The sequence below is a fragment of the Panthera pardus genome, unplaced genomic scaffold, assembly GCF_024362965.1.
Source record: "Panthera pardus isolate Hobbes unplaced genomic scaffold, ASM2436296v1 HiC_scaffold_6, whole genome shotgun sequence".
Classification (NCBI taxonomy): domain Eukaryota; kingdom Metazoa; phylum Chordata; class Mammalia; order Carnivora; family Felidae; genus Panthera; species Panthera pardus.
The window spans coordinates 93,110,323-93,137,895 of NW_026526991.1; the positions used below are offsets into that span (position 1 = coordinate 93,110,323).

Consider the following 27,573-nt stretch of genomic DNA (forward strand, 5'->3'; position numbering starts at 1 on the left):
AAAACAAAACCAAACAAAAGCCTGTTACAGTTATACCTTAACCTATAAGGGTAACCCCAGATCTTGTAGGAAATCATACTTCTTTTAATTTATTCAGTACCTAATATGTGCCTCATACGTATAGTAAATGAACTATCTCAGTCCTTAAAATTGGTATTATGACTATTTTACACATGAAGAAGCCTTCTGGATGGAAGGTAGGAGTGGAGTAAATAAATAGCTGTGGACATCTTGGCACCTGCCCATGGTACCCTTGGAGTCTATTCTCCTGGGGAATTAGGGGGCAATAATCTGCCTCCTAACAAAGATGTGTGTAGCCCTCAAAGTTGACCATGTTGGAGAAGTAATCCCGACCTTCATTTCCACAAGCAGCAGACAGACACAAGTATTAATGGAAGCTGAAGGGGATTCTTTTTCTGATATTAACATTTCTTTGTTCAATGTCCTGTCTTCAGTTACCAGGAAAAAGAAGTGAGCTCACAGAGAGTGGAAATCTAGTTGTCCTCATTCACAGCTGTACTCCCTCAAAAAATACTGGGGAAGAAATAAAGAAAGTCAATGTGGGAAAATGGGCCACACACTACCAAAATGAAGAAATATATATATATGTTTTGTTTGTTTGTTTTTTGAAAGGAAGACTGCAACTCTGACTCATAGGAAAGAGGACTCCAAAGATGTGAAATCTGAACTGGGATCCTACTTGTGGGCCTGGTGGGCCAGGATGAAGCTTGCAGAAAAGGGTAAGACGGAAGGGTCAGTTGAGGACAGAATAGGATGGCTAGGGTTTAAACTTTTAAATGTGGATTCCTGACCTGAGACGTGTTTCTTCTTGCACTTAAGTCATTTACCCTTACATTTTCACACATCCCATGTTTATTTAAGCATTACTGTACAATTAAGCAATGCAAACCCTAGAAGACTGTTGGGATGAGATCTTTACTCCATGCCAATGGGGGAACATAAAAGACTTCAAGCAAGTTATTTGTTGTTAGGAAGCAAAATCAAATTGATTACATTTCCAAAGGAGTATAATATGGTGGAGACAAGGCCATCATGAGAAAATCATTTTAAAAGCTCCTAAGCATAAGCAACTCATGACTAAAGACACTGCACTGTTATGCAACATGAGTGTCAGGAGAACAAATTTACTCATGACTCATGCTTCTGTATTACACATCTTACTGGATGTTTCCTTCACCTTAAAGAAATGTGAACATAAGTGTGTATATAAAAATACCTGCTATCCAAAGCATGTAAACACAACAGCTATTAGGCTAAGAAAAATCTGTTGACATGGTGTCATCAGAACCACTCTTCCAAGACTGAGAGTTACTCCACCTTTTGAAAAGTATGGCCAGTAAGCCAACGTCCTGCCAGACACCAACTAGCCCCTACTGCGTCTTCCGAATTGGGTCCTCCTGAACAGCCGGGACAAGACAGAAGAGTGAAAGCCCTGGGAAAGAGGTGTAAAAATAATCCCCCTGCCGCAACCGCACCCTACTCTGCCTGTCTTTTCCATTAAGGCGAGTAGGGAGAGACCCCAACTCTGCCCAATTCCAAGCCAGTGGGTCCCTCCTGGTCTCCTTTATCCGCCCACAAAACGCCTCGAGGGTGCGGACCAAAGTAGCCCACAAAGCGGCTGAAGCCAGCCCACCAGTACCTGCTCCAGAGGTCTCCCGGTTGCCCCCCGGGTCATCCGGAAGGTCCCCGAGACTACATAGCTCTCTCCACCACACGATTTTCACCGACTTTATTGGCCCTGGACTTGGCGGGCCCCTCGCCGCCCACCTCCCCACTAAATCCCGCCAGCCTTCCATGACATCGAGTATATTGAAAAATACTGCGGGCGGTTATGAAAAGAGCCTTTGCTGGGAAAGCCAGCTCCCCTGTGGTGGCGTCAGGATCACTTGCTCTTCGCCTTTTGACTCTCCGTCTTCTTGGGCAGCAGCACGGCCTGGATGTTGGGCAGGACGCCGCCCTGAGCAATGGTGACTTTCCCCAACAGCTTGTTTAGCTCCTCGTCGTTGCGGATGGCGAGTTGCAGGTGGCGAGGGATTATTCTGGTCTTCTTGTTGTCACGAGCGGCATTGCCAGCCAACTCCAGGATCTCCGCTGTCAAGTACTCCAACACCGCCGCCAGGTACACGGGCGCCCCAGCGCCTACTCGCTCCGCGTAGTTACCTTTGCGTAGCAGTCTGTGTACTCGACCGACCGGGAACTGGAGGCCCGCGCGGGAGGACCGCGATTTGGCCTTTGCCCGCACTTTGCCACCCTGCTTTCCACGACCAGACATGTTTACCTCTCGCCAAAAACTCCTGCCTGCGAAGCGAAACGCAGCAATCCAGCTCTGAGCAAGTGAATGTGAAGTACTACACCGGAACTGCCTTTAAGACTTTGTGCTGACACTAGGCGGTGCCTTCTCATTGGGCGCAGCAACATCCTCAGTTCTATTGGCCAATGACAGGCAGGCTCCGCTTCCAACCAGCGCTCCTGGTTGAGGGACCGCCTTCTCCAGCTCTCTCCAATCAAAAGAGCAAACTCCTAGTCCTCATTTACATAACCCCCCATATGAATACGCAGGACCGGACCGCTCTGCGTTTGGGGCCTCCGTTGAATTCAGTGCATTCTGAGATTTGAACGTGCAAGTTTGCTCCAAGGAACGTCTTAAGAATTAAGGAACCATGGTTAGAAACTGAAAAATCTGGAAGAGCTACTCTGTCTACAAGTACGAAGCACTCCAGCAAGAAATACTAAAAGCAATTGAGGACGCAGGGTGAGCCCTACTTTGCTATGCCCGGTAGGTGGATTTTCTCACCGTATACAGCATCCTAACCAGCTAATTATCTGACTCTAGACCCCGCGCTTGTGGGCAAGCGCCTCCCTGCCGTTTCTTTAAACATGTGCGCCTTGTATCCTGCAAACTCAGATGCGCCTGCTGTTACTCAACAGTGTGGGGAGCTGGCCCCAAAAGATGCCTCGGACTGAACTGACCATCTGAACTATCTTAATCAGCCTAGATGACACTGGATCCCTGAGCAATTCTGCCATTCACAGGTTGCCAATCTTCGCTTCTAGGGACTGCGAAACTAGAGTGCTAGACTAGACGTGAATGCTTTCCTCAGAGACTGCAACAAGGTCGGTTAGCCAAAACCTAACATCTCTTGTCTTTGAGGTTATGAGCCTGAAAAGAGTCTCTGGATTCCAGGGAGAGGCCGCAGGAGCAGCACAGTTTCTGAAGCAAAAAATCTTGGCCCTGGTTTGCTCCTTATTCATCACCGCGCTGCTGATCATGTTCTCCAAGGAGACTGAGGGTCTCCTTGTAGAGGAGTCCGGAAATCAATATGGTCGCCTAAGACATTCTGGTGGCACTTGGTAGTTCCTTTTCCCAGTCCTCTGCTGCCCCTGTGGTGCTCCAGTCCTGAAAAGGCTAAAAAGAATGGTAGCAACTGTACTTACCTAAATTGCAGAGCCATAGCATTTGGAACAAAATAAGTTTTGTGTTTTTTTTTATAAGAAACTATTTTTTAACAATTCACTGACATAATTTAACAATTATACAATTATACTATTTGTTTTAAGCACATTAAAATAAGCAACATTTTATGTGGATTATAGTATCCATTTAAAAGTAAAACAAATTTACCCTCCCACCATCCTAATTAAAGATTTGATTGCAATGAAATCACATTTTTGCCTATTTCTGTACGTGTCCTTATTGCCTAGAACAATGATTAACCTATATATACATAGTAGACACTCAATTGACATAGACACTCAATTGACATAGTAGACACTCAATTTGAAGTTGAGAAGCAGTATACTGTTATGATTAAGTCATTCATTCTGGAGCCAAACTGCCGTGGTCCAAATTCTGGCTGTACCACTTACCAGTTGATAAGCTCTGTAGGTATCCCAAAGTGTTTGAAGATTAAATATGTTAGTAAGCATCCAACAACTGCTAGATAAACTGAATAATAGACAAACCTCCGGTGCATTTATTAACATGTTATTGATATGAGTTTTGTAAATTTTGCTTAAATTTTGCCGATATTAAGGGAAACTTTTAACAATTATTATTTTGGATATGTTTTCCTTTTATTCTTGTCAGCAAGAGGATTTCTAACTTGAAAATGTTCTAACTTTGATTTTTTAGTCTTAATAAAATATAAGTTAATCAATCAATTTACTATTATAAGAATCCCAATCTCTTCAAGATCTGATAGACTTTTCTTTCTTCCTGTCAAGGATTAAAGTCATGTAGTACAATATGAGTATTCAGGATTTTTTGCAGTCATACACACAGTATTCTGAGGACTCTTTTATCACTAACAATAAAAATGTGTTATGGAGATGGGTAAGGATGGGTAAATTATAAGCATTTATACCTATCGAAAAAATTACTATAAAGCTTTTTTTAGAAAGTTAAAGACTCGGGACAGGGAGTACAATTTACTACAATATTCCTTCCTCCAGATGTTAAGTGCCTGGGAGAGAGTTATGAATCATCCTCTAAATACTGCTGCCTTTTATCAATAAAACCTTTTGGGAGGACAGAGAGTCCTGTATCCTAGAGCGGTGAAACTACTGAGAGTTTCATTTTGTTCAGGGATTCTCTTAAGAAAAAGATTGAAAGCCTCCTGATGAGCTATTTGCAGTACAAATCACTCTTTAAAGCTACGATCATGGGCTCTATTATTTTAAGACCTCTGAATTTTAAAAAAATTTTTTTTTCAACGTTTTTTATTTATTTTTGGGACAGAGAGAGACAGAGCATGAACGGGGGAGGGGCAGAGAGAGAGGGAGACACAGAATCGGAAACAGGCTCCAGGCTCCGAGCCATCAGCCCAGAGCCTGACGCGGGGCTCGAACCCACGGACCGCGAGATCGTGACCTGGCTGAAGTCGGACGCTTAACCGACTGCGCCACCCAGGCGCCCCAAGACCTCTGAATTTTAAAGTGGAAGATGTGAGAACCTAAAGTTTGAATGAAATAAGAAATTTACTTTATTTCAACTAAATAATCATAGAAATCGTTATTTGTTGAAAAGCAAAAGTGCGCGGGGTTGGGGAAGAGGGCAGAGGAGGCAGAATAATCTGTGAAGGGCGCACAAGCAGTGATAAGGGAAAGTCTGGGAGGAGGGAGGAGGGGATAAGATCTTTTTTGAAACAATTTTAATTCTTTCTTTGCGTGGGTCACAAATGAGAAAAAAGTATTAAAAAATCTCCTCTGCCTCCCACTAGTGACTTGAAAAAGATCCACAGATGAAAAGGTGTAAAGCTAATTGCTTTGAAATCTAACAAGATATAATGCATTCCCGGCTACTATTTATTTTTCATGTTAGTCTGGGAATGCTGTTATTAAAGTAAGCATTCCTAGAAATCGCGCGCGAGAATGGGTATAGGGGGGACACGGGAGGGAGGAGCTGGGGAGAGGAAGCCAGCGTGCATAAATCTGGCCTATTTTTATTCAAGCGTTGAGAAAACGAAATACCAATGAGTCTTTCCTCAATTTTACAGTAAAAGTACCAAAAAGCTTTCCCAAGATAGCAAACAACGAAAGTCAGCTCCGTCTCCTCACAGCTCCCTCCCTCATTTTGGGAGGGTGGCAAAAAAAAGTCCCTTCGCGCCTAGAGCTCCGCCCACTTCCTTGAGGTTTTCAAACAGGTCCGCCACCAGGCACTATAAAGCTTGGTCTCCAGGCTCGTACCCCTAGTTTCTTGGTCTTCGGCTTTCAGGTTTTTGCGTACTGAAAGGATGTCTGGTCGCGGGAAAGGCGGCAAAGGGCTGGGAAAAGGAGGCGCCAAGCGCCACCGGAAGGTCTTACGGGACAACATCCAGGGTATTACGAAGCCCGCCATCCGCCGGCTGGCCCGCCGAGGGGGTGTCAAGCGCATTTCGGGACTCATCTATGAGGAGACCCGGGGAGTGCTTAAAGTATTTCTGGAGAACGTGATCCGCGATGCAGTGACTTACACGGAGCACGCCAAGCGCAAGACAGTCACGGCAATGGACGTGGTGTACGCGTTGAAGCGCCAGGGCCGCACGTTGTATGGCTTCGGGGGCTGAGCAGTCCCGGCGGCTTATCTCCACATTTCTAAAGGCCCTTTTAAGGGCCCCCAGGACGTCAAGAAAAGAGCGAACACTTTGCATTTACTGTGTGAATGTGCAATCTAGACGCAGATCGGTGCATTGGATGAAATCCAGCCCGGTGCCCTGAAAGTACCTGTCCCGGAGGGTAGCTGCGGGTTGCAGGCGGCGGGCTTTGGGCTTCCGGGGAGAGGTGTGGGCGGTTAGTGCTTGCAGTAGGGGCCCAGCGCCGCTCGCATAGGATGTAGTGTGGGGCGTGCGGTACGGGGTGGAGACCTCGTTCTATGGTACACATACACACTGGGCTCCTGAGGTGACTTCGGGTTCCATTTGAGGGAAGGAGGCATCTCCACTGCAGAAAAACCACGTTTTAGATGTGGCGGTTGGCTTGTAAGCGGTCGAGGCCTCTGTCCCTGAGCCTATATACAGGATTCTATGCAAATTAGGGCTAGTTGGTGCTGCCTCCGATTGGGTCTGGGAACCACGCGTCAGAGGGGACGGGTCCTCGTCAGTGCGGCAACGTTGCCTGGCTCCTGAGAACGCGGAAGTGCAGATAGCGCGGAAAGTGCTAAGTGCGGTTCTAGTGTGGCGCGCAGTAGTGCCGCCTTCTGTGAATATTTTCTTTGCTGACGTTTGAGTAGGAGGTGACCCAGTGCCGACGCTGAATAAAGGCGGCCAAGCGCGGGCGAAGTCGAAGGCGGGGCCAAGGCTCACGGCCCCGGCCAGTGGCCAGCTGCAGTTAGCGGCATGGAGCGGGTGAGCATCCCGGCCCGAATGCCTGGCGGTGGTGCTCTGACCCCTGGCCGTGGAGATTCAGGAGTTAGCCGGCAGTGCGGCCAGGGGTGCGGGGCGGCATCGTGCTGCTGTTCAGGAGGAGATAAGCCCTAGCTGTAGAGTAAAAGCCCTTTTCTGAGCCGTCGGCGGGGCTGTGGGTGGGAGATGGACGGAGGCCCGCGTTCTGATAAATTCGGTGGAAATGGTGGGGGCGAGGTAGCTGTGTAACCGCGGGTCCTGCCCAGTGATTCCGCGGTGTGGCCTGGAAACCCGGAGCAAGGGGCGGCCTGTTTGAGGGTGCTTTCCCCAGGCGACTGTAGGATCAGGACCCTGGGGACCCGTCTTTGTGCTGCCCGGCAGGGGCCGCCAGTGGGGCGAGGCGGGAACGGAGCTCACTTGGAAACATTTCTAGTATTCTCCAAGCGGAATCTGGCATTATACCAATTATTGGGGGTCAGGCGCTTTGGAACACTTTGTGTCCCATTACTGCGTTTGATTCCCCAGCAAACTTATGAAGTATTTATTGCTATTTTACAGATGAGGAAACTGATAATGGGGGAGTAAGAATTGGAGGCAAGAATTGAACCCAACCCTGTTAGATCCTGCACCCTTCGGCCTTACCTTTATATGACACTGCTTCTGCCATGGAGGCCTCTTGGCTCTATTTGCTGATATTTCACTTCTCAGTATTTTCCCCTACTCCATAAAGACTGAAGTGTGTTCGTGATTCTGGTATTAATTAAATTTCTAGGGCACTGAGACAGTCCCAGAAGCTCAAGTTTCTGTAATGCAAATGAAAAACACTGAGTTACTTAAAAGAAACAGCAAAGTCTGGCACACTTTGGTGCCTCTGTATTTGTTGGCGGTGAAAGGGTGAATGTAAGTAGGTGGTAGATAGATAATGTAGCTATTAAAGCTCCAATTTAACATGAATCAAATATTAGGGTGAAGGTTAGGACCCCAGTGGGTCATGGATATAAGTATTTGTATGGCAGTTCAATATATCTATTCCTTAAGTATTTAGCTTACTAGGAATTGCTTAAATTTTTTTTTTTTCTTTTATTTTTGGTGATGGCCTTATTTCTTCCTAACTGCCTAATAGAAATCACGTTCTCCCTTGGAACATAGCTATTTTTGCTCATGTCTTATGCTCTTTATAAAATATAACCAAATTATTGGAGCACAGGAAATCTTTATATTTGTCTGTATGAGTCCTATGGTAGTACTAGCAGTCCTAAAGTAATCATGTTTTCCAAACCCAAACTGGGTCACATGATTTGAGAATACAACAAAGTATCTGAAATTGGAACTGAGATTTTTCTGAAGTTGACTAATAAAATGTCTTACTGCAGGGGCCTCCGGGTGGCTCAGTCAGTTAAGCCGCCAACTTCCGCTCAGGTCATGATCTCACAGTTCATGAGTTTGAGCCCCGCATGGGGCTCTGTGCTGACAGCTCAGAGCCTGGAGCCTGCTTCGGATTCTGTGTCTCTCTCTCTCTCTCTCTCTCTCTCTCTCTCTCTCTCTCTCTCTCCCCCTCTCCCCTGGCTCACACACTCTCTCTCCCTCTCAAAAGTAAATAAAACATTAAAAAAATTAAAATCCCTACTACAAATGTTTGTTAAAGAACTTAAAACTTCTCTGTAGTGCCTCCCTTAAATGTGAACGGGATGCTGTTGAAATTAGCAAAGCAATCTCTTCTGGTTTTTGAACATTTAATGCCTCCTTTGTTCCAAGTACTGTTAAGGTTTGAAGATTCAGAGATAAATAAGCACGTGTCTGCTATCAAGAAGTTTCTATTTTCTGAGTAGACATCGGGAGGGTGGTACACATGTGGTTTACTCTAACAGAGGGGTATGAATGAGGTGCTGTTGGTGTACAGAACAAATTTTGTCAGGTGTAGGGCTGTCTTCAAAGGTCAGATGGTATTAGAAGGGGAATGCCACACCAAGCTTAGGGAACAAATGTCATGAACAAAGGTCACAGTAGTTCCCAGGCCTGGTGTATTGGGGACCTCCTACTATTGGATATTTCATTGGTCCTGTGTACTAATCTCTGTGTATTTGTTTAACTGTATTGATAGTATTAATTAGAATGTACATTTAAATAGCACTTTATACATTTCAGAAAGCTTTCATATAAGGAGGCAACCTGATAAGTACGAAAAACCCTGGACAGGAAATTGGGTCTTAGATGGTAATTGTGCCAAATATCAGTGTGACATTTGATTATTTGGCTTCTCAAGGCTTTGTCTCCTCTTATGCAGGAGTAATACTCAGCCCAGACACACGAGTGTGGAGACAAGCTGACTGTTGTGCCTGGTTTCCCTTCTGATCAGCCAGTGACTATTACCCGTAACCATTTGTTAAATACTTTATATATCACTCAATTTCTAAGCTCTCTTTTTTGATCTGGAAACCTTTCATTTTTCATGCATGTAATGTTATCATAGCTATAATTGCTAGTATTCTACATTCAGAAATACTTATTTCCAAGTCTTTTATTTGTAAGCACAAATAAGGAAGCACAAATATGTGTATAAGTAAGAATTTAAAAGTGGGATATAAAACTACATAGAGCACAATATTGATATAGTAAAAGACTACAATTAATCTTTCCCTTTACCAACATGTTAACAGTAGTTATTAATGAGTAGAGGTTTATGATTATTTTAATTTTCATCTTTAGATATTGCTGTATTTTCCGAGTTTTCTACAAGTATAAATACTTTAGTAATGAAATCAATATTTTTAAGTATTTTACTTTGAAATGAATTTTCACAAGCATGATATGACCAGAGGATTAACGGGAAGGTTATATAGTGCATATGGAAAGGATACATATACACATGCACATGTGTATGTGTATATTACAAGTGGGAAGAATGTATCATTGACACTACTCTACTATATATGATATTATCTATAGGTTATATATACCTTCCCAAAATAGCTTTGTCTGTATCTCTTATGTGACTTACATTTCACATGTAAGGGGTAAGGGTGTAAAGGGATTTCATTTCCTTAATTAGACCTGCCAACTGTTTCTTTGAAAGAAGAGTCTCTGATTTATAGTGGGAGACCCAGAAGGGAGATAAGGATTCTATAGGTAATCATTAACATTTAAATTCTTCCAGGGAATAGTCTTGCTTAAATATTTGATGAAATACGATTTTTGCAGTGGTTTCTCAATTCAGTGGTCAGAGAAAGAAAGTAATTTGGTTACATTCCAGGTTGTGGCCCAAAGGTAATAACTGCTGCCATCCCTTCTCTCAGCTTTACCATCTGTGTCCATTCTCTTTTCTCTTGCTTAGGTGGCTGCAGGCAAAACAGTCTAGTGCCTGTGGATATGTCTGTCCAGAATAGGAGATTAATTCTCTTCATTCAGTCTCCCCTAAGGAAGGAGGAGAAAAGAGCTGTCAAATGCCTCTCTGGACTGATAACTCACAGCTGTGATTATCCTTATCTTCCCACGGAAGCAGCGGCTCATGGCGGTGGAACTGATTCTGCCTCCTTTTAGTAAGCCTGGAAAGGCAATGTCTGATTGCAATTCTGTCTTTGGAATTTGAGGTGCATGATGCCTCTTTATCCACAGCTTGGACCCTAGTTATGAATTCTGGGACAACAAAAGAAGATTCACCCAACATCTGACATCCTCATAAATACTATAATCCACAGATAATTTCTGTTCGTAATATGTGTATCTTTAAATATTTTCCATTGGCTATTCTTATGTCTATATTGGCAGTATCTCTCCCATCCCAGTTTGTGTTTGGAATTGTTTGATGAACCCCGTATACATATTTATGTCTATGTGGAGGTTCTTGAAGGATCCTGGATAACTGCTCCATTTCCCACCCTCAAATGTAGCTGGTTTATTGAATATTCTCAACTCAGGAGACAAATGTGAAAACTTCATCCATTCTCTATCAGATCTCTCCTTTAACCTCATGATATCTTGAAAAGATTCCATTACGTTTTGGTCACTGTCTCAGTTATTAAAAGTCAAATCTACTTAAAGTTTCAATCTCTTATTCAGTATAAAAAACTTTTCCTTTCTCCATGGCTGACTAGCTCTAAGCTCAATAGATGTGGAGTGGGGAGGGGATGGTTTGTACTTTAACTTCCCACTATAAAACCTGGGATCCAGAGGGGCCCCCTTGTCATGAGCCTAGAGCAACGGGAAAATTTCAGGAAGCATCATGCCACATGTAGTAGCTTTGGGTAAGTCCCTTAACAAATCTGAGTTTCACTTTCCACATCTATAACATGGCAATAACAGCTCTCAGGATTTTATGACGGTTAAAAGGGATAATATAGGCAATATATGGCAGGTTGCCTAACACTTATTATACATTTACTAAATGTTGGATGTTACCATTATGATGATAAACATCTACTCATTCCCCATCCCTTAACCAATGACTTGTGTCCTTTTAGGCCTGACCTTGTTTGGAAGTTCTGATTAGCTTATGAGGGACTGAAAGTAAAATCTGTTCCTCTCTGACACCTTTTTGATTCCTCTTTAATTTTCCCTAAATCACTGTAGAAATATTTATTTCATTTTGGACCTCTTTATATTTTCAAAGCAAAATCTATTATTTCATCTATTCCTTAAAACACCTCTTTAAGGCTAGTGTGCAAGTGTCACTCTTGTTTTTTGTAGTTTGGCAGACTCATGTCCCTTGAATAATTATTCAAATTGCTGTAGCCAGTTAGTGGTAACATTATGCCTAAAACCCAGGCTGCATGACCTCTGCTTCCCAAAAGATATAATTGCCACATATTTATACTAGTGTCCCATATACTTCTATATTTGTAATTAGATGTTTCCACTCTGTAAATGTTGATGGGACATGCTCAAATTAAGTCAGGAATGTAATTGTATACTGCTGTTTGATAAGAATTCTAGGAGTCAGTGATAATGTATAGATAGTATAATGACCTCATAATTGTTAATGTGGTTGAAGATTAGGCATTATAAAAGTTGAAGCCCTTCTGAGTTTTGAACAGCATGAGTTCATTGTTAATAAATTATGCCTAACCTTTACTGTAACAAATTTAAAGACAGTATTAAGAAAAACTAGCAATCTTGCTACCGGGCCGAACTATTTTCATTTTTCATCAGTACCTTTGTGATGATAATTTTAAGTGTCAACTTGATAGGGTCAAGAAATTTGACCAAATGTTATTTTGGATGTTTCTGTGAGGATGATTTTTTTGTGGATGAGATTAGCATTTAAATCAGTAGACTTTGCCCCTAATGTGGGCAATCAGTTGAAGGTCTTAATAGAACAAAGACTGCCTGAATTCTGCCGGCAGACAGGTCTTTGAGCTTGAATTGCAACATCAGACCTTCTTGAGTCTCCAGTCTGCTGGCCGACCCCTTAAGATTTTGAACTTGCCAGCCTGCATAATCATGTAAGCCAGTTTCTTAAAATAAATTTCTCTCTCTCTAATTTATAATAATATAATATAATATAATATAATATAATATAATATAATATAATTAATATAATTAATATAATATAATATATATTTATGATACTATATATTACATTATAATAATTATAATGTAAATTTCATAATATATATAATTTTTACATATAACCTCTCTCTCTCTCTCTCTCTATATATATATATATATATATATGGATAGATAAAACTTGTCTTTGTATATGCGTGTGTGTGTGTGTGTGTGTGTATACATATATATTCTATGGGTTCTGTTCCTCTGGAGAATCTTGACTAATACAACCTAATATTTTGTCATATTTACACATGTTTTACTATGAGTTAGCATACTATTTTGCATTTTTCTTCTCTTAACTTATACCTATATGTAAAGTTACATGGGTAAATAATGATATTATATCTGTAAATTACCTTAATCTATGTACAAATGTTTTCCTCCACTGTCTTTTTCTCTTTACCCTAAATATGTATTATATATATATGATAAATATATATATAATATATAAGTATATATATATTATATACTATATAGTATATATATAATTATATATATACAATATATATATAATATATATATACTATATATATACTATATATACTCTATATATACTATATATATACTCTATATATACTATATATATACTATATATATACTCTATATACTATATATAATATATATACTATATACTATATATACTTATATATAATATATATACTATATAATATATAAGTATATATATATAATATATGTATATATAGTACATATATATATATTTCTCCATCTCCTTTGTCCTCAACCTGACTTCCCTCTAAACCTAACCTTGGATCTTTTCCTGCACTTAAATGCCAAGTGTTCTGAGATACAGCCTATATTGATTGCCTCTACTTCTTCAAATCACTACTTAACCAAATTTAAAAACCTTTATCCTCACACTATACTGAAACTACTCTTAGGTTATCAAAAAGCTAATTATGAAAATCCAATTTTGTAACTTTTTTTCTTATTATAAAAGCAGTGCTTATTTAATAGGGAAACAATAGGATATAGAGAAAAAGCAAAGGAAACACATTTATTTTTTAAAGGAAACACATTTTCATTTATTTTTATTTTTTATTTTTTTAATTTTTTTAATTTTTTCAATATGTGAAGTTTATTGTCAAATTGGTTTCCATACAACACCCAGTGCTCATCCCAAAAGGTGCTCTCCTCAATACCCATCACCCACCCTCCCCTCCCTCCCACCCCTCATCAACCCTCAATTTGTTCTCAGTTTTTAAGAGTCTCTTATGCTTTGGCTCTCTTCCACTCTAACCTCTTTTTTTTTTTTTCCTTTCCCTCCCCCATGGGTTTCTGTTAGTTTCTCAGGATCCACATAAGAGTGAAACCATATGGTATCTGTCTTTCTCTGTATGGCTTATTTCACTTAGCATCACACTCTCCAGTTCCATCCATGTTGCTACAAAGGGCCATATTTCATTCTTTCTCATTGCCACGTAGTACTCCATTGTGTATATAAACCACAATTTCTTTATCCATTCATCAGTTGATGGACATTTAGGCTCTTTCCATAATTTGGCTATTGTTGAGAGTGCTGCTATAAACATTGGGGTACAAGTGCCCCTATGCATCAGTACTCCTGTAACCCTTGGCTAAATTCCTAGCAGTGCTATTGCTGGGTCATAGGGTAGGTCTATTTTTAATTTTTTGAGGAACCTCCACACTGCTTTCCAGAGCGGCTGCACCAATTTGCATTCCCACCAACAGTGCCAGAGGGTTCCTGTTTCTCCACATCCTCGCCAGCATCTATAGTCTCCTGATTTGTTCATTTTGGCCACTCTGACTGGCATGAGGTGATATCTGAGTGTGGTTTTGATTTGTATTTCCCTGATAAGGAGCGACGTTGAACATCTTTTCATGTGCCTGTTGGCCATCTGGATGTCTTCTTAAGAGAAGTGTCTATTCATGTTTTCTGCCCATTTCTTCACTGGGTTATTTGTTTTTCGGGTGTGGAGTTTGATGAGCTCTTTATAGATTTTGGATACTAGCCCTTTGTCCGATATGTCATTTGCAAATATCTTTTCCCATTCCATTGGTTGCCTTTTAGTTTTGTTGGTTGTTTCCTTTGCTGTGCAGAAGCTTTTTATCTTCATAAGGTCCCAGTAGTTCATTTTTGCTTTTAATTCCCTTGCCTTTGGGGATGAGGAAACACATTTTTAAAAACTCTCCTGAGTCCTGCCTTCAGAGGTCATCACTGTCAACGTTTTAGTTTATGTTATAGTATTATGTGCAAATATTATATTCACATGTAACTGTATTATATTTGGGGGTACTTTTAAACATTTATAAACAATCAGAAAATCAGGATGATAGCATATATATTAGTTTAATATTTGCTTTTAAACTTGTCAACATATCAAGAATATTTGCCATTAACTATTTTTCCAAATGACTTTTATTAAATGTTGTACAAACACACCATGATTTATTTAACCAATTTCTCACCATTTGACATTTTGTTTGTTTCCTTTGGGAGGTATTATAAATAATGCTGCAATAAATATTGTTGCACATAAATCCTATGAACATATCTGATTATTTACTTAAATAAATTCTACCTAGGGGTAGAATTTCTAGGTGAATGAAAATGCATGACTTTTGAAATATGTGGCTCCCTGCCATGGAGAAATACTACACCCCTTTGAAACTCTCCCATATCTAAATGGGAGATTTAGAAGTGCCCATTTCTCCACACTCTTATCAACCCTGAATAGTATCATATTTTTAGAACTACCATTGTTTCATATGAAAAATGGTATTCTGCTTTTTCATCTGAAAAAGATGCAAAATATGTCTCGGTAAGTATTTGTTGGATTAATAAATGAATTATTATGGAAAGATTGACTACTTGTTCAGATATCGATAGGTCATTTGGATTTTCTTTTTGTGAATTTTCAGTGTTTGTTGAAACACCGATTTTGAAATCGTTTTAAAGAATCATTTTACATATTAGAAATATGATCACTGGTATGCCAATTTTTTCATCTATATTTTTCCAATTTCTCCTTTTCCTTTTTATTTTAATTTTTTAAATGTTTATTTATTTTGAGAGAGAGAGAGAGAGAGAGAGAGTGCGAGAGCACAAACAGGGGAGGGACAGAGACAGAGACAGAGAATCCCAAGCAGGCTCCAAAATGTCAGTGCAGAGCTCAATCTCATGAATTGTGAGGTCATGACCTGAGCTGAAATCAAGAGTCGGACACAACTGACTGAGCCACCTAAGCACTCCTTTATTTTAGTTTTGAAGAAAACCAAAATTTGAACATACTTATAGACTTTAAAAATTACACAGTTTTAACTAAAAAGCCATAAGACCTGAAACATGATATTGAGTTATGTGAATATAATAAAATAAATATTGGTTAGTGTTTTGACCTCAGAATTCAATAAAATATTTGCCCCTCCAAATAGCAAATTATGTGTTTGATTTGAGTAGGTGTGGGGGTCTTAGAACATTTAATCTTGCAAAAGGGATAAAGGGAAAGGTGGAACATTTCAGGGAGTCACATCAAAAATCTTATTTTTCCATGTGGCTATGTAATCGTGATGAAAGGAAGAGTAGGTGTGCCTGAGAAGCAGGGGATAGGAATGCTTTGGTTTGCTTTGCCTGTAGCATTTTGCACAGTTAACAATTGTCTTTTTCTGGAAACATGAGTCTTTTGTCTTTCACAACCATGTTAGTATTCTCTACTTTTGTGCAATCTCTTTTATTATCTTTATTTCCTTGCTCATCTTTTCAAATGCGAGTGTTTTTCAACATTCCATCCATCTTGTCTTCTTTTATCTGGTTTAAATGGATAATATTATTCACAAGTGCACTTTCCAAATTAGCACATTATTTTCTTCCTCCAAACTGACCCTTATGATAAATTATAACTGAATAACATTTTCTATTACAAATGTTGATACTGAACAAATCCAAAACATTTAAAGGCTTATTAATGCAATACAAAATAATTCCTTACTATTATGATAGTCCAATGAGGATGGGTATCCATGATCAGAAGAGAGCATTTTTTCCTGACTAGATTCGGGTGTGTATGTATGTATGTATGCTTCATTTTTAGTCGAGTGAAGCTGTAGGAAAATCAAAATGTTAACACTGATCTGTCTTCTCACCTAAGTAAAACAGAACTTAATGGGACGTGGCTAAATAATGAAGAATAATACTTGTGCATATTGACTCAAGAAATTTCCTCTAGGGGCACCTGAATGGTGCAGTTGGTTGAGAGACCAACTCTTGGTTTCATCTCAGGTCATGATCTCCTGGTTCCTGAGATCAAGCCCCGCCCCAGACTCTGTGCTGATAGCACCGAGCCTGCTCTCCCTCTCTCTCTGCCCTTCCCCTGCTCGTGTTCTCTCTCTCTCTCTTTGAGATAAATAAACTTAAAATAAATAAATAAATAAATAAATAAATAAATATTAAAAAAATAAATTTCCTCTAAAACAAAGAGGTGTTTGTTCATGGGCAGATTGTTTACAGGAAATCTTAAAAGAGGACTTGTGGCTTATCAGTGGAGTCAATGGAGGTACTACAGCCATACAATTTTGGGGGGTAATGCCATGAAATCTACAGAGGTCTGGGATGAGGCTGTTCAATATAGTACGATTAAAGCTTTGTTTTTTATGAGAGGCTTACTGAAAAATCAAAAAGCAAACTTGAAGTCATGATGATACAGGTTATATGACCACTCTATAATTTACCAAATTTATATTCCACTAAGGAATTCATCCCTGCCATTCCCAACATGCCTAAGTGCTTAATCCTTTGGAATATTTAAAGACAGAACTGATAGAATATCAAAAAATAAACCTTTAATGTATATATATCTAAAAATAAATTATTTAGAAAACTGTGGGGAGACTTATGATTATTGTTGGGAAAATAGTTCCTGATAATGAAATAATGCCATTGTTATGATGTTTCATTGCCATATACCATTGCCGGAAACTGCACTGCAGTGTTCAGGTCTGGGAAAATCCCAGGTACTGACTCAGAGGAAGAGAAGAAGGGGTGGGGCTATCATTCTTGCAATACATTATAATTTACACCCTGATTGTGCATTTCATGTGTGGCAAGCATGATCTTAGACTCCAGGGAAACAAAGTCACGGGTCTCAGGGTCTGTAACATTATATATTATAAAAATGAGTACTTACTAAACTGTTTTAGAAATATGACTCCAGAAATATGAAAAAAGTACAGCTATTCAGAAGCACAAAGCATAATAAATTTTGCTGGGAAGAATGAGGAAAAATATTCTAGAGGATATGTACTCTGTCTCCAATCTAGTCTCCAATGGTGGGACCTGAGCGACTGGACTAGTACAGGAAAAGACTATATCATGACGGTTAAGAAATTTGGGTTTTCAGCTGAAATAATTTGCAAGTTATTTATGAATAATCAGAGAGGGTCCTCTAGTCAAATGTGTATTTTAAAAAGATCCTTTGGGAAGCAATCACAAGTGAATTTGAGAGTGTCAAGATGGGAGGTTACTACAGTAAATATGATGTCATCACCCAAGAGAAAGGTAAGAACCAGGGAAGGAAGGGTGGAAAATGGATGCGAAAGGGTAAATTAATGCTACATTAACAAGCTAGATTTGACTGGACCTGGTGATAGTCAGGTCAAGGCGGTGAAGAGATGGTAGAGGGATTCTCACACTTGGCAGGGCACCCCTGGTGGTACCATTCACAAGGTGAAGTGGGTGGAGCAAAGGCAGGAGAGCAGATTAGACAAAGGCTGAGGGCCTGGAGGATGAGTTCACTTGATAGCACGACAGTCCCCAGACTCCTGATGCACAGTCATCAACGAGGGGCTGAAAAGGGAAGACAGGGACTACGACATGCGGATGTATTTGAGGACATTCATTTTCTGCTTTGTGATGCTTCTCTCATGAATAATTTTTTTTTATTTTTTAATATATGAAATTTATTGTCAAATTGGTTTCCATACAGCACCGAGTGCTCATCCCAAAAGATGCCCTCTTCAATACCAATCACCTACCCTCCCCTCCCTCCCACCCCCCATCAACCCTCAGTTTGTTCTCAGTTTTTAAGAATCTCTTATGCTTTGGCTCTCTCTCATGAATAATTTTAAACTGAAATGGCCTGATAACTATCCACATTTTAAATATCTAAGGAGACTTATCAAAGAACAGTTGTAACTTTTGTATGTATTCGGAGGTGTTTCAATGTATTTGCCAAACAATTTTACTGCTTCTAGTATATACCACATGAGCCAGGTTTTTGGTCAGTTGTCTGTAAGTTTTTAGTAAAATAAAATACATATTGATGGATTGTATCAAATCTTGGAAAATAATATAAAATATGTCAATAACTTTAAGTGATCATGGTAATAACATACAGTTTTTCACATTTTACTAAAAATAAAAATTGCTTTATTCAAAAGTTAAAACATCATCGCTTAAATTGTATATTTCATGTATTTTTTTTTGTTCCTTAGTGCTTTGTTCATTGAATAGAATATGGCAAATTTCTTTTCTATTTTCTTTTCTTCCTCTGTTATTTTTAATATTTCAACGATAGTTTTTACACAGTCTATCATCTTTTTCCAGTTCTTTCAGAGATTTTGATTCAAGTTTTAAGTATTCTCTCTGTGTCTCAAGGACTTTTGCTACTTAATAAATTCCTTTAATATATGAGCCATCAACACTTGACCTTTAAATAAATCCTCAAAAGTATCATTTATAGACAAGGCAAAAGTACAAAAGTTAGAGATAATTCCATGGTGTGAAATAATCACATTACATTGCATATCTTAGCTTATGGCTACCTTTATATATCTTGTAATATCTGGAAAAAAAGTCTCCAAGCCTGAGAAAGCTGTCAGTGGTCCTTTCTTGACTATAACAAGGGCTTGACTGAACACAGCAGGAAGTGGATCTGTGGAGGTTGGTGGATTTGCATGTGGCCTCCACTGTGGACTCTATGGCCATCACCAACCAACAGTTTGGTGCTCTGACTAGAAAGAAGGATAAGAAGGATCTATGGTTCTGGTTGGTGCCTCATCCGATGATGGTGGCAAGTGGAATCCCAGACAATGATAGCAGAATTTAATCTTTCAGAAAAAAAAAATATTCTTGGGGCAAAAAATCCATTTTTATCTCTATTATATATGTTATCTCTACTATATATGTTATCTCTATTATAACAGATTTAGATAACTTGAACAGTCTTCAATAATTTAAGAAAAAGTATGTATTTAATCTCAGTATTCACATGCCTTGTTATAGTGTTGATATTCTATGCAATTAATGTTACTATTATTACTCCATTAATTTCAGTCTGTTTGCTAGCTATTTCCTCATGCAAGTTACAATTTAGTTGGAAAGACAGAAAAAAACCACGTTACTAAACATAAATATATACAATTGTGATAAATGTTATGAAGGAGATAAGGGATGTGATAAAGACTATTTCCCTGTGGACTTAGGGAGCTAACTTAGAGTGGTTAGGGACTTCTCATGGATATAGCAGTTAAGCCTAGTGCTAAAGAACAGAAATGAGACTTAAGGGGAAAGAATGTGGCACATCTAAGAAAGAGTGGAAGCTGGTGTGGCTAAGCCGCCATGAAGGAGGAAGAGAGTGGGACAGGATGAGGCTGGAGAGGGTGGCACACTAGCTCCAAAAAGATTGGGGGTTTTCTTGTAAGTGTAATTGAAAATCAATAAAAGATTTTAATCTAGAAAGCGGCCTGTTCCATTTTACCCTTTATAAAGATAGTTGTACCGTATAGAGAACAAAGCATAGCTGAAATGCATCCAAAGTACTACTTAGAGGAAAATTTATAGGCTGAAATATTTATACATAAGTTTCTTCATGAGAAAAAAGAGTGACAATTAATGAGCTAAGTATTCAACTTAAAATATTAGGAAAAATGGAATTAATCCAAAGAAAGTATAATAAAAGATTTTTAAATTTTAATTTCAACGTAGTTAACATACAGTGCAAAATTAGTTTCAGGTGTACAATATAGTGATTCAACACTTCCATACAACACATGATGCTCATCACAAGTGCCTTTCTTAACCCCCATTACCTATTTCACCTCCCCTCCCCATCTCCCTTCTAGTAACCATCAGTTTGTTCTCTATAGTTAACAGTTTGTTTTTTGGTTTGTCTCTTTTTTTTTCTTTGTTTCTATTGTTTCTTTTTTAAAAAAAAATTTCGTGTTTATTTATTTTTTTAAATATAATTTGTTGTCAAATTGGCTAGCATACAGTGTGTGAAGTGTGCTCTTGGTTTTGGGGGTGGATTCCTGTGGTTCATCACTTACATACAACACCCGGTGCTCATCCCAGCAAGTGCTCTCCTCAATGCCCATCACCCATTTTCCCCTCTCCACACCCCCCCCCCCCCCCATCAGCCCTCAGTTTATTCTCTGTATTTAAGAGTCTCTTATGGTTTGCCTCCCTCCCTCTCTGTTTGTAACTATTTTTTTTACCCTTACCTTCCCCCATGGTCTTCTGGTAAGTTTCTTAAGATCCACATATGAGTGAAAACATGTGATATCTGTCTTTCTCTGACTGACTTATTTAATTAGCATAATACCTTCCAGTCCATCCACATTGCTGCAAATGGCATGATGTCATTCTTTCTCATTGCCAAGTAGTATTCCATTGTATATCTAAACCACATCTTTATCCATTCATCAGTTGATGGACATTTAGGCTTTTTCCATAATTTGGCTATTGTTGAAAGTGCTGCTATAAACATTGGTGTACATATGCTCCTATGAATCAGCACTCCTGTATCCTTTGGATAAATTCCTAGTAGTGCTATTACTGGGTCGTAGGGTAGTTCTAGTTTTAATTTTTTGAGGAACCTCACACTGTTTTCCAGAACTGCTGCGCAAGTTCGAATTCCTACCAACAGTGCTAGAGGGTTCCCGTTTCTCCACATCCTCACCAGCATCTGTTTTCCTGAGTTGTTAATTTTAGCCACTCTGACCTGTGTGAGGTGGTATCTCAGTGTGGTTTTGATTTGTATTTCTCTAATGATGAGTAATGTTGAGCATCTTTTCATGTGTCTGTTGGCCATCTGGATGTCTTCTTTGGAAAAGTTTCTATTCATGTCTTCTGCCCATTTCTTCACTGGATTATTTGTTTTTCAGGTGTTGATTCTTTATAGATTTTGGATACTAACCCTTTATCCAATATGTCACTTGCAAATATCTTTTCCCATTCCATGTTGCTTTTTAATTTTGTTGATTGTTTCCTTTGCAGTGCAGAAGCTTTTTATCTTGATGAGGTCCCAGTAGTTCACTTTTGCTTTTAATTCCCTTGCCTTGGGAGGTGTGTCAAGCAAGAAATTGCTGCGGCTGAGGTCAAAGAGGTTGTTGCCTGCTTCCTCTTCTAGGGTTTTGATAGTTTCCTGTCTCACATTTAGGTCTTTCATCTATTTTGAGTTTATTTTTGTGAATGGTGTAAGAAAGTGGTCTAGTTTCATTTTTCTGCATGTTGCTGTCCAGTTCTCCCACCACTATTTGCTAAAGAGACTTTTTTTCCATTGGATACTCTTTCCTGCTTTGTCAAAGATTAGTTGGCCATACATTTATGGGTCCAATGCTGGGTTCTCTATTCTGTTCCATTGGTCTATGTGTCATTTTTGTGCCAATACCATACTGTCTTGATGATTACAGCTTTGTAGTAGAAGCTACAGTCTGGGATTGTGATGCCTCCCACTTTGGTTTTCTTATGTTTATTTTATTTTTGAGAGAGACAGAGCATGAGCAGGGGAGGAGCAGAGAGAGAGGAAGACACAGAATCCAAAGCAGGCTCCAGGCTCTGAGCTGTCAGCACAGAACCTGACACAGGGCTTGAACCCATGAACCGTGAGATCATGTCCTAAGCCAACTTAACAGACTGAGCCACACAGGCGCCCCTGTTTGTATTGTTTCTTAAACTCCACATATGAGTGAAATCACATGGTATTTGTCTTTCTCTGACTGACTTTTCACATAGCATTATACCCTCTAGATTTATTCATATTATTACAAATGGCAAGATTTCATTCCTTTTTATGACTAAGTAATATTCCATTACACACACACACACACACACACACACACCATGTCTTCTTTATCCATTCATCTATTGATGGACACTTGGCTGCTCCATAATTTGGCTATAATGCTGCAATAAACATGGGCTGCACATATCTTTTCAAATTAGTGTTTTTGCATTCTTTGGGTAAATGTCCAGTACTGGAATAACTGGATCATATGGTAATATTTCTTTAATAAAGTTTATTTATTTATTTTCGAAAGAGAAGGAGAGAGAGAGGATCCTAAGCAGGCTCTGCACTGTCAACACAGAGCCTGATGTGGGGCTCGAACCCACAAACCGCGAGATCGTGGCTTGAGCCGAAATCAGGTGTTGGACACTCATCCATCTGAGCCACCCAGGCGACCCTGTATCATATGGTAAGTCTACTTTTAGTTTTTTGAGGAACTTCTACACTGTTTTCCAGAGTGGCTGTATCAGTTTGCAGTCCTACCAGTAGCACACGAGTGTTCCTTTTTCCCCACATCCTCGCCAACACTTCTTTCTTGTCTTCTTGATTTTAGCCATTCTGACACGTGTCTGGTGATATCTCATTGTGGTTTAGACTTGTATTTCCCTGATGATGAGTGACATCGAGCATCTTTTCATGTGTCTGTTGGTCACCTATATGTCTTCTTTAGAGAAATGTCTGTTCACATCTTTGGCCCATTTAATTGGATTATTTGTTTTTTTCTGGTGTTGAGCTGATAAGTTCTTTATATATTTTGGATACTAAACTTTTATCAGATATGTCATTTGACTGCCTACTCTTTTCTAAGGATGGTTTACAAAAATCCTATGAAGTAGATGCTATTTTTATTTAGAAAACTAAGCAAACTGAGACTTGGGCAGGTAGCAAAACTGGCCCAAAGTCACATAGTCAGTAAAGGGCAGACTCAAGATTTGAATCATGGCAATGGAGCTGTGGAGCTTGCGTTATTTACCCCTAACAAAGTGTCCCTCATGGGGACAGTCAGTCAGTCCCTCATGGCCCAAAGCTACTTGATTCAGCATCTTCTTATCTCCCTGGCATTCTGGGTCAGTGATTCAATACACTGTTTAATTTTACCATATCTCTGATAATTTTAAGGTTATATACACATCACTGACTGGGCTTCTCAGTTCAGTCCCAGGTCCTGAATTGGTAGCCTATGTTTAATGCTCTGTAGAAATATTGCACATCTTACACATGGGCACCTAGCTGGCTTAGCTGATAAAGCATGTGACTCTTGATCTTGGGGTTGTGAGTTCAAACCCCACTCTGAGTGTGTAGAGCTTACTTGAAAAAAGAAAAGAAAAAAATTTTCGAGCCTCCTGGGTAGCTCAGTCAGTTAAGCGTCTGACTCTTGATCTCAGCTCAGTTCTTCATTTCAGGGTCATGAGTTCAAGCCCTGAGTCCGGCTCCCCATTGGAGTGAAGCCTACTAAAACAAACAAACAAACAAACAAAAATGGCCAATGTGCCCTGGTCCAGTATGGAGGCTGACACTTTCTCTCTTCCCTCTCTGAGCAAGACTTGACACAGGCCACTTTCCCCAGCAGGTGCCATGATTCTTTTCAGGCATTCTTTCAAAAGTGAGAAGGTCCCCTCTTGGTGACCCTTTTCATGGTTCTAGTTTCTCACCAGATGCGAGGCACTAGGGACTTCGCACCTCCCCTTTCATGCCACCACTAGCCTAGTATTTGAGTTTCTGGATCTTGAGTCTGTTTCTAGCAGAAAGGCTCATTTTCCTCTCATTCATTATTCAGCCTAAAATGAGTTTGTTCAACTTAGTGGATTAAATTACCACTTATATAAAGCTGACTCTCAAATTTCTCTCTAGGTCCTGGAACCGTATTTGCAATTACCAGTTTTTTATGATTGTCATTTGTTCTTTAGCTCTTTTTAAAACTGTTGTTTAATTTTTCTTTTCTTTTTAAAAATTTTTAAAAATATTTATTTATTTTTGAGAGAGAGACCGAGTGTGAGCGGGGCAGGGGCAGAGAGAGAGGGAGACACAGAATCCGAAGCAGGCTCCAGGCTCTGAACTGTCAGCACAGCACCTGATGCGGGGCTCGAACCCTTGAACTGTGAGATCGTGGCCTGAGCTGAAGTTGGATGCTTAACTTACTGAGCCACCCAGGCGCCCCTAATTTTTTATTTTCTATACTTTCTTGGAATCTGGAAGATTACTGGGAATATGCAAACTTATTTCAGCAGAAATTCTCCATTTACTCTTAGTCAATGTTTATTTTTGTAAGTTAATTTTAACTTTTTAATCAAAATAAAACATTTATTTAGTTTTAAAATGTAATTGTTCCATAAAATGTATATTGGAAAGCAGAAATCCCTGCTGTTCCTCTCTTCCCCCCAATTTCTGCTTTCCAGAAATCAGCTTTTTCTTCTGGTGACATCTCTGTATTTCTAAATAACATGCTAATACTGCTGTATCTAAACTTTTAAGTTTAGGATGTTACCTATTCACTTCCTACCATGGAGGAGGAGAATTCACATATCCCTCCCTCCTACCTACTCATAAACTTTTCTGACCCCCATCCATCAAGTATAATTATTTAAAATTCTTTGGTTGTTAGTATTCAAGTAGTTACATTATTATACATACATTAACATTATTCCTAACTGAGCCATATACTCTATGATTACATTTCTTGGACAAATTTTTTCTTTCCTTGTAGTTAAAAATTACCTGTCGTGGTTGATCCCCACATTTCCCCACAGAAATCAAACTCTGTCTCGGGGCACCTGGGTGGCTCAGTTGGTTAAGCATCTGACTTCCACTTAGGTCATGATCTCACAGTTCTTGTGTTCAAGCCCCGCATTGGGCTCTGCGCTGATAGCTCAGAACCTGGAGCCTGCTTCGGATTCTGTGTCTCCCTCTCTCTCTGCTCCTCCTCCACTCACACTCTGTCTGTCTCTCTCTCTCTCAAAAGTAAATAAACATTAAAAACAAAAAAGAAATCAAAGTGTGTCCCAATGTATTTAAACATATCATAGGATCTAAAGGTGTAATTTTTGGGGTGCCTGGGTGGTTCAGTCAGTTAAGCATCCGACTTCGGCTCAGGTCACGATCTCACGGTCCGTGAGTTCGAGCCCCGCGTCTGGCTCTGGGCTGATGGCTCAGAGCCTGGAGCCTACTTCCGATTCTGTGTCTCCCTCTCTCTCTGCCCCTCCCCCGTTCATGCTCTGTCTCCCTCTGTCTCTAAAATAAATAAACGTTAAAAAAAAAAAAATTAAAAAAAAAAAAGGTGTAATTTTTTTCGAAAACACTTGTTAGAGGAAGTCACCAAGAGGACATGACTGCCCACTGACTTCAGGCAACTGAAGTCTCCCTACTCCTTCCCCTGTCCTTGGAATGTACATTCTACCTACTATCCCTATCCTAGCAGCCATTTCAAGGACACAGCCTTGAGAGAGTAATGTATTGTTGAGACCATGTGGACTGGTTATGTGACTGAACACATTAAGGCCTTTGTATAAGCTTTCAAGATTCTGGTAGGCAAACGTAAAGAGCTACTTGTCTTGCAGCCACCAGGACAAGTCTCATATGTAAGTTCCCTTGCTCGCTTTTTTTATTGGAGTATAATTGTCACATAATATTATATTACTTTCAGGTGTACAACATAATGATTCAATATTTGTATATATTATGAAATGATTACCAGAATAAGTCTAGTTAACATAGTTATAAATTTTTTTTCTTGTGATGAGAACTTTTAAGGTCTACTCTCTTGACAACTTTCAAATATTCACTACAGTATTACTAGCTATGGCCACCGTGCTGTACGTTATATCCCCACAATTATTTGTTTTATAGGTGGAAGTTTGTATCTTTTGACCTTCCCAATGTTGTTGATTTGTCTGATCAGCTGTGTTCTCCTTATTGTTTTTCTGTGGAGGTTTGTACCCTTTTTTTTTTTTTTTCAAAAGTATGAAGAAGGAAGAGAGATAAGCATATCGACTTAACTCAATGCATTAACTAGTAGTTTATAGGTTTTTTATAAATGTTTATTCATTTTCGAGAGAGTGTGTGAATGGGGGGAGGGGCAGAAGGAGAGAAAGGGGGACAGAGGACCTGAAGCAGGCTCTGTGCTGACAACAGTAAACCCGATACAGGGCTGGAATTCACAAACCATTAGATCATGACCTGAGCTGAAGTTGGACATTCAACAGACTGAGCCACCAAGGTGCCCCTAATAGTTTATATTTAATTTTCAACCTACTTTAGTAAGATTTCTATTTAATACTTCATTGAATTTTTCCATTCTATGGTCATCAATGACCTCTTTGCTTTTCATTTCTTTTTTTCTTCTTATATCTATAATTTTCTCTTAAGGTTTCCTATCCTCTTTATTTAGCTTCCCTAGGCAGAGTTAGATTTTGTTTCTTATCATTCCCCCTTCCATTGTGCTGTATATAAATCCCCTAGTATGGCCTTGATTATGTACTGATGTAGTACAAATATTTAGGTAGATGGCTCTGTCCTGTTTCTCTGGGCAGAGAATTTAGCTATACGTAGAGTCTAACATAATGCCTGTCACTGATTAATGTTCCTTAATCATTGATGAGTGAGAAAACGTCTCAGGAAATACAATGTGGAGTACAATGCAAAGACCTGAATGCCTGCAGACTAGTAAAACTTTGTTCAAAATCAGAATTGAGAAGTTTCAGAGATCATATATACCAATTTATGTTACAAATGAGGGAACTAAAGCCCAGAAGTTAAGCAATTTCTTCAAGGTCATATATAAATCAATTCAGGTTTTCCAAATGTCCATACTATATTTCTTTATTTTAAGAAATGACATTATGATAACTGGAATTCAGCAAATTAGCAGCCATATTATAAATGATACATTTTGCTTTGATTATTTAATCTAATTACATTTTTGAAAAGTGATACAGGTAGCTGTGTACAAATGAAGCTGACGTTAGAGGACGTTAGCAAACCAATTCAAAAGCTGCTGTTTGTAACCACATGAGGTGATAAAGGTTTGAACTAAGATGGCATTTGGAGAAAAAATATTGATGGAACACATCAAAAAGCAAAAGACAGGGGCGCCTGGGTGCCTCAGTCGGTTAAGCGTCCGACTTTGGCTCAGGTCATGATCTCGCTGTCCG

General features: G+C 39.4%; 2 protein-coding genes across 2 annotated transcripts in view; one reads left to right on the forward strand and one right to left on the reverse strand.

Moving 5' to 3' along the window:
• Positions 1–1,733: 1,733 nt before the first annotated feature.
• LOC109268650 (histone H2A.J) lies at positions 1,734–2,391 on the reverse strand. Its single transcript, XM_019452053.2, has one exon. It carries the CDS (start codon positions 2,291–2,293, stop codon positions 1,904–1,906), a length of 390 nt encoding a protein of 129 aa, XP_019307598.1. The 5' UTR covers positions 2,294–2,391; the 3' UTR covers positions 1,734–1,903.
• A 3,332-nt stretch (positions 2,392–5,723) lies between these two features.
• LOC109268649 (histone H4) overlaps positions 5,724–27,573 on the forward strand; it is a 46,483-nt gene continuing 24,633 nt past the window's right edge. Inside the window, exons 1-2 of the mRNA XM_053894974.1 lie at positions 5,724–6,842; positions 22,680–22,835. Coding sequence (XP_053750949.1) covers positions 5,754–6,065 — 312 coding nt within the window. The 5' untranslated portion in view covers positions 5,724–5,753 and the 3' untranslated portion in view covers positions 6,066–6,842; positions 22,680–22,835. The remainder of the gene's footprint in view (positions 6,843–22,679; positions 22,836–27,573) is intronic.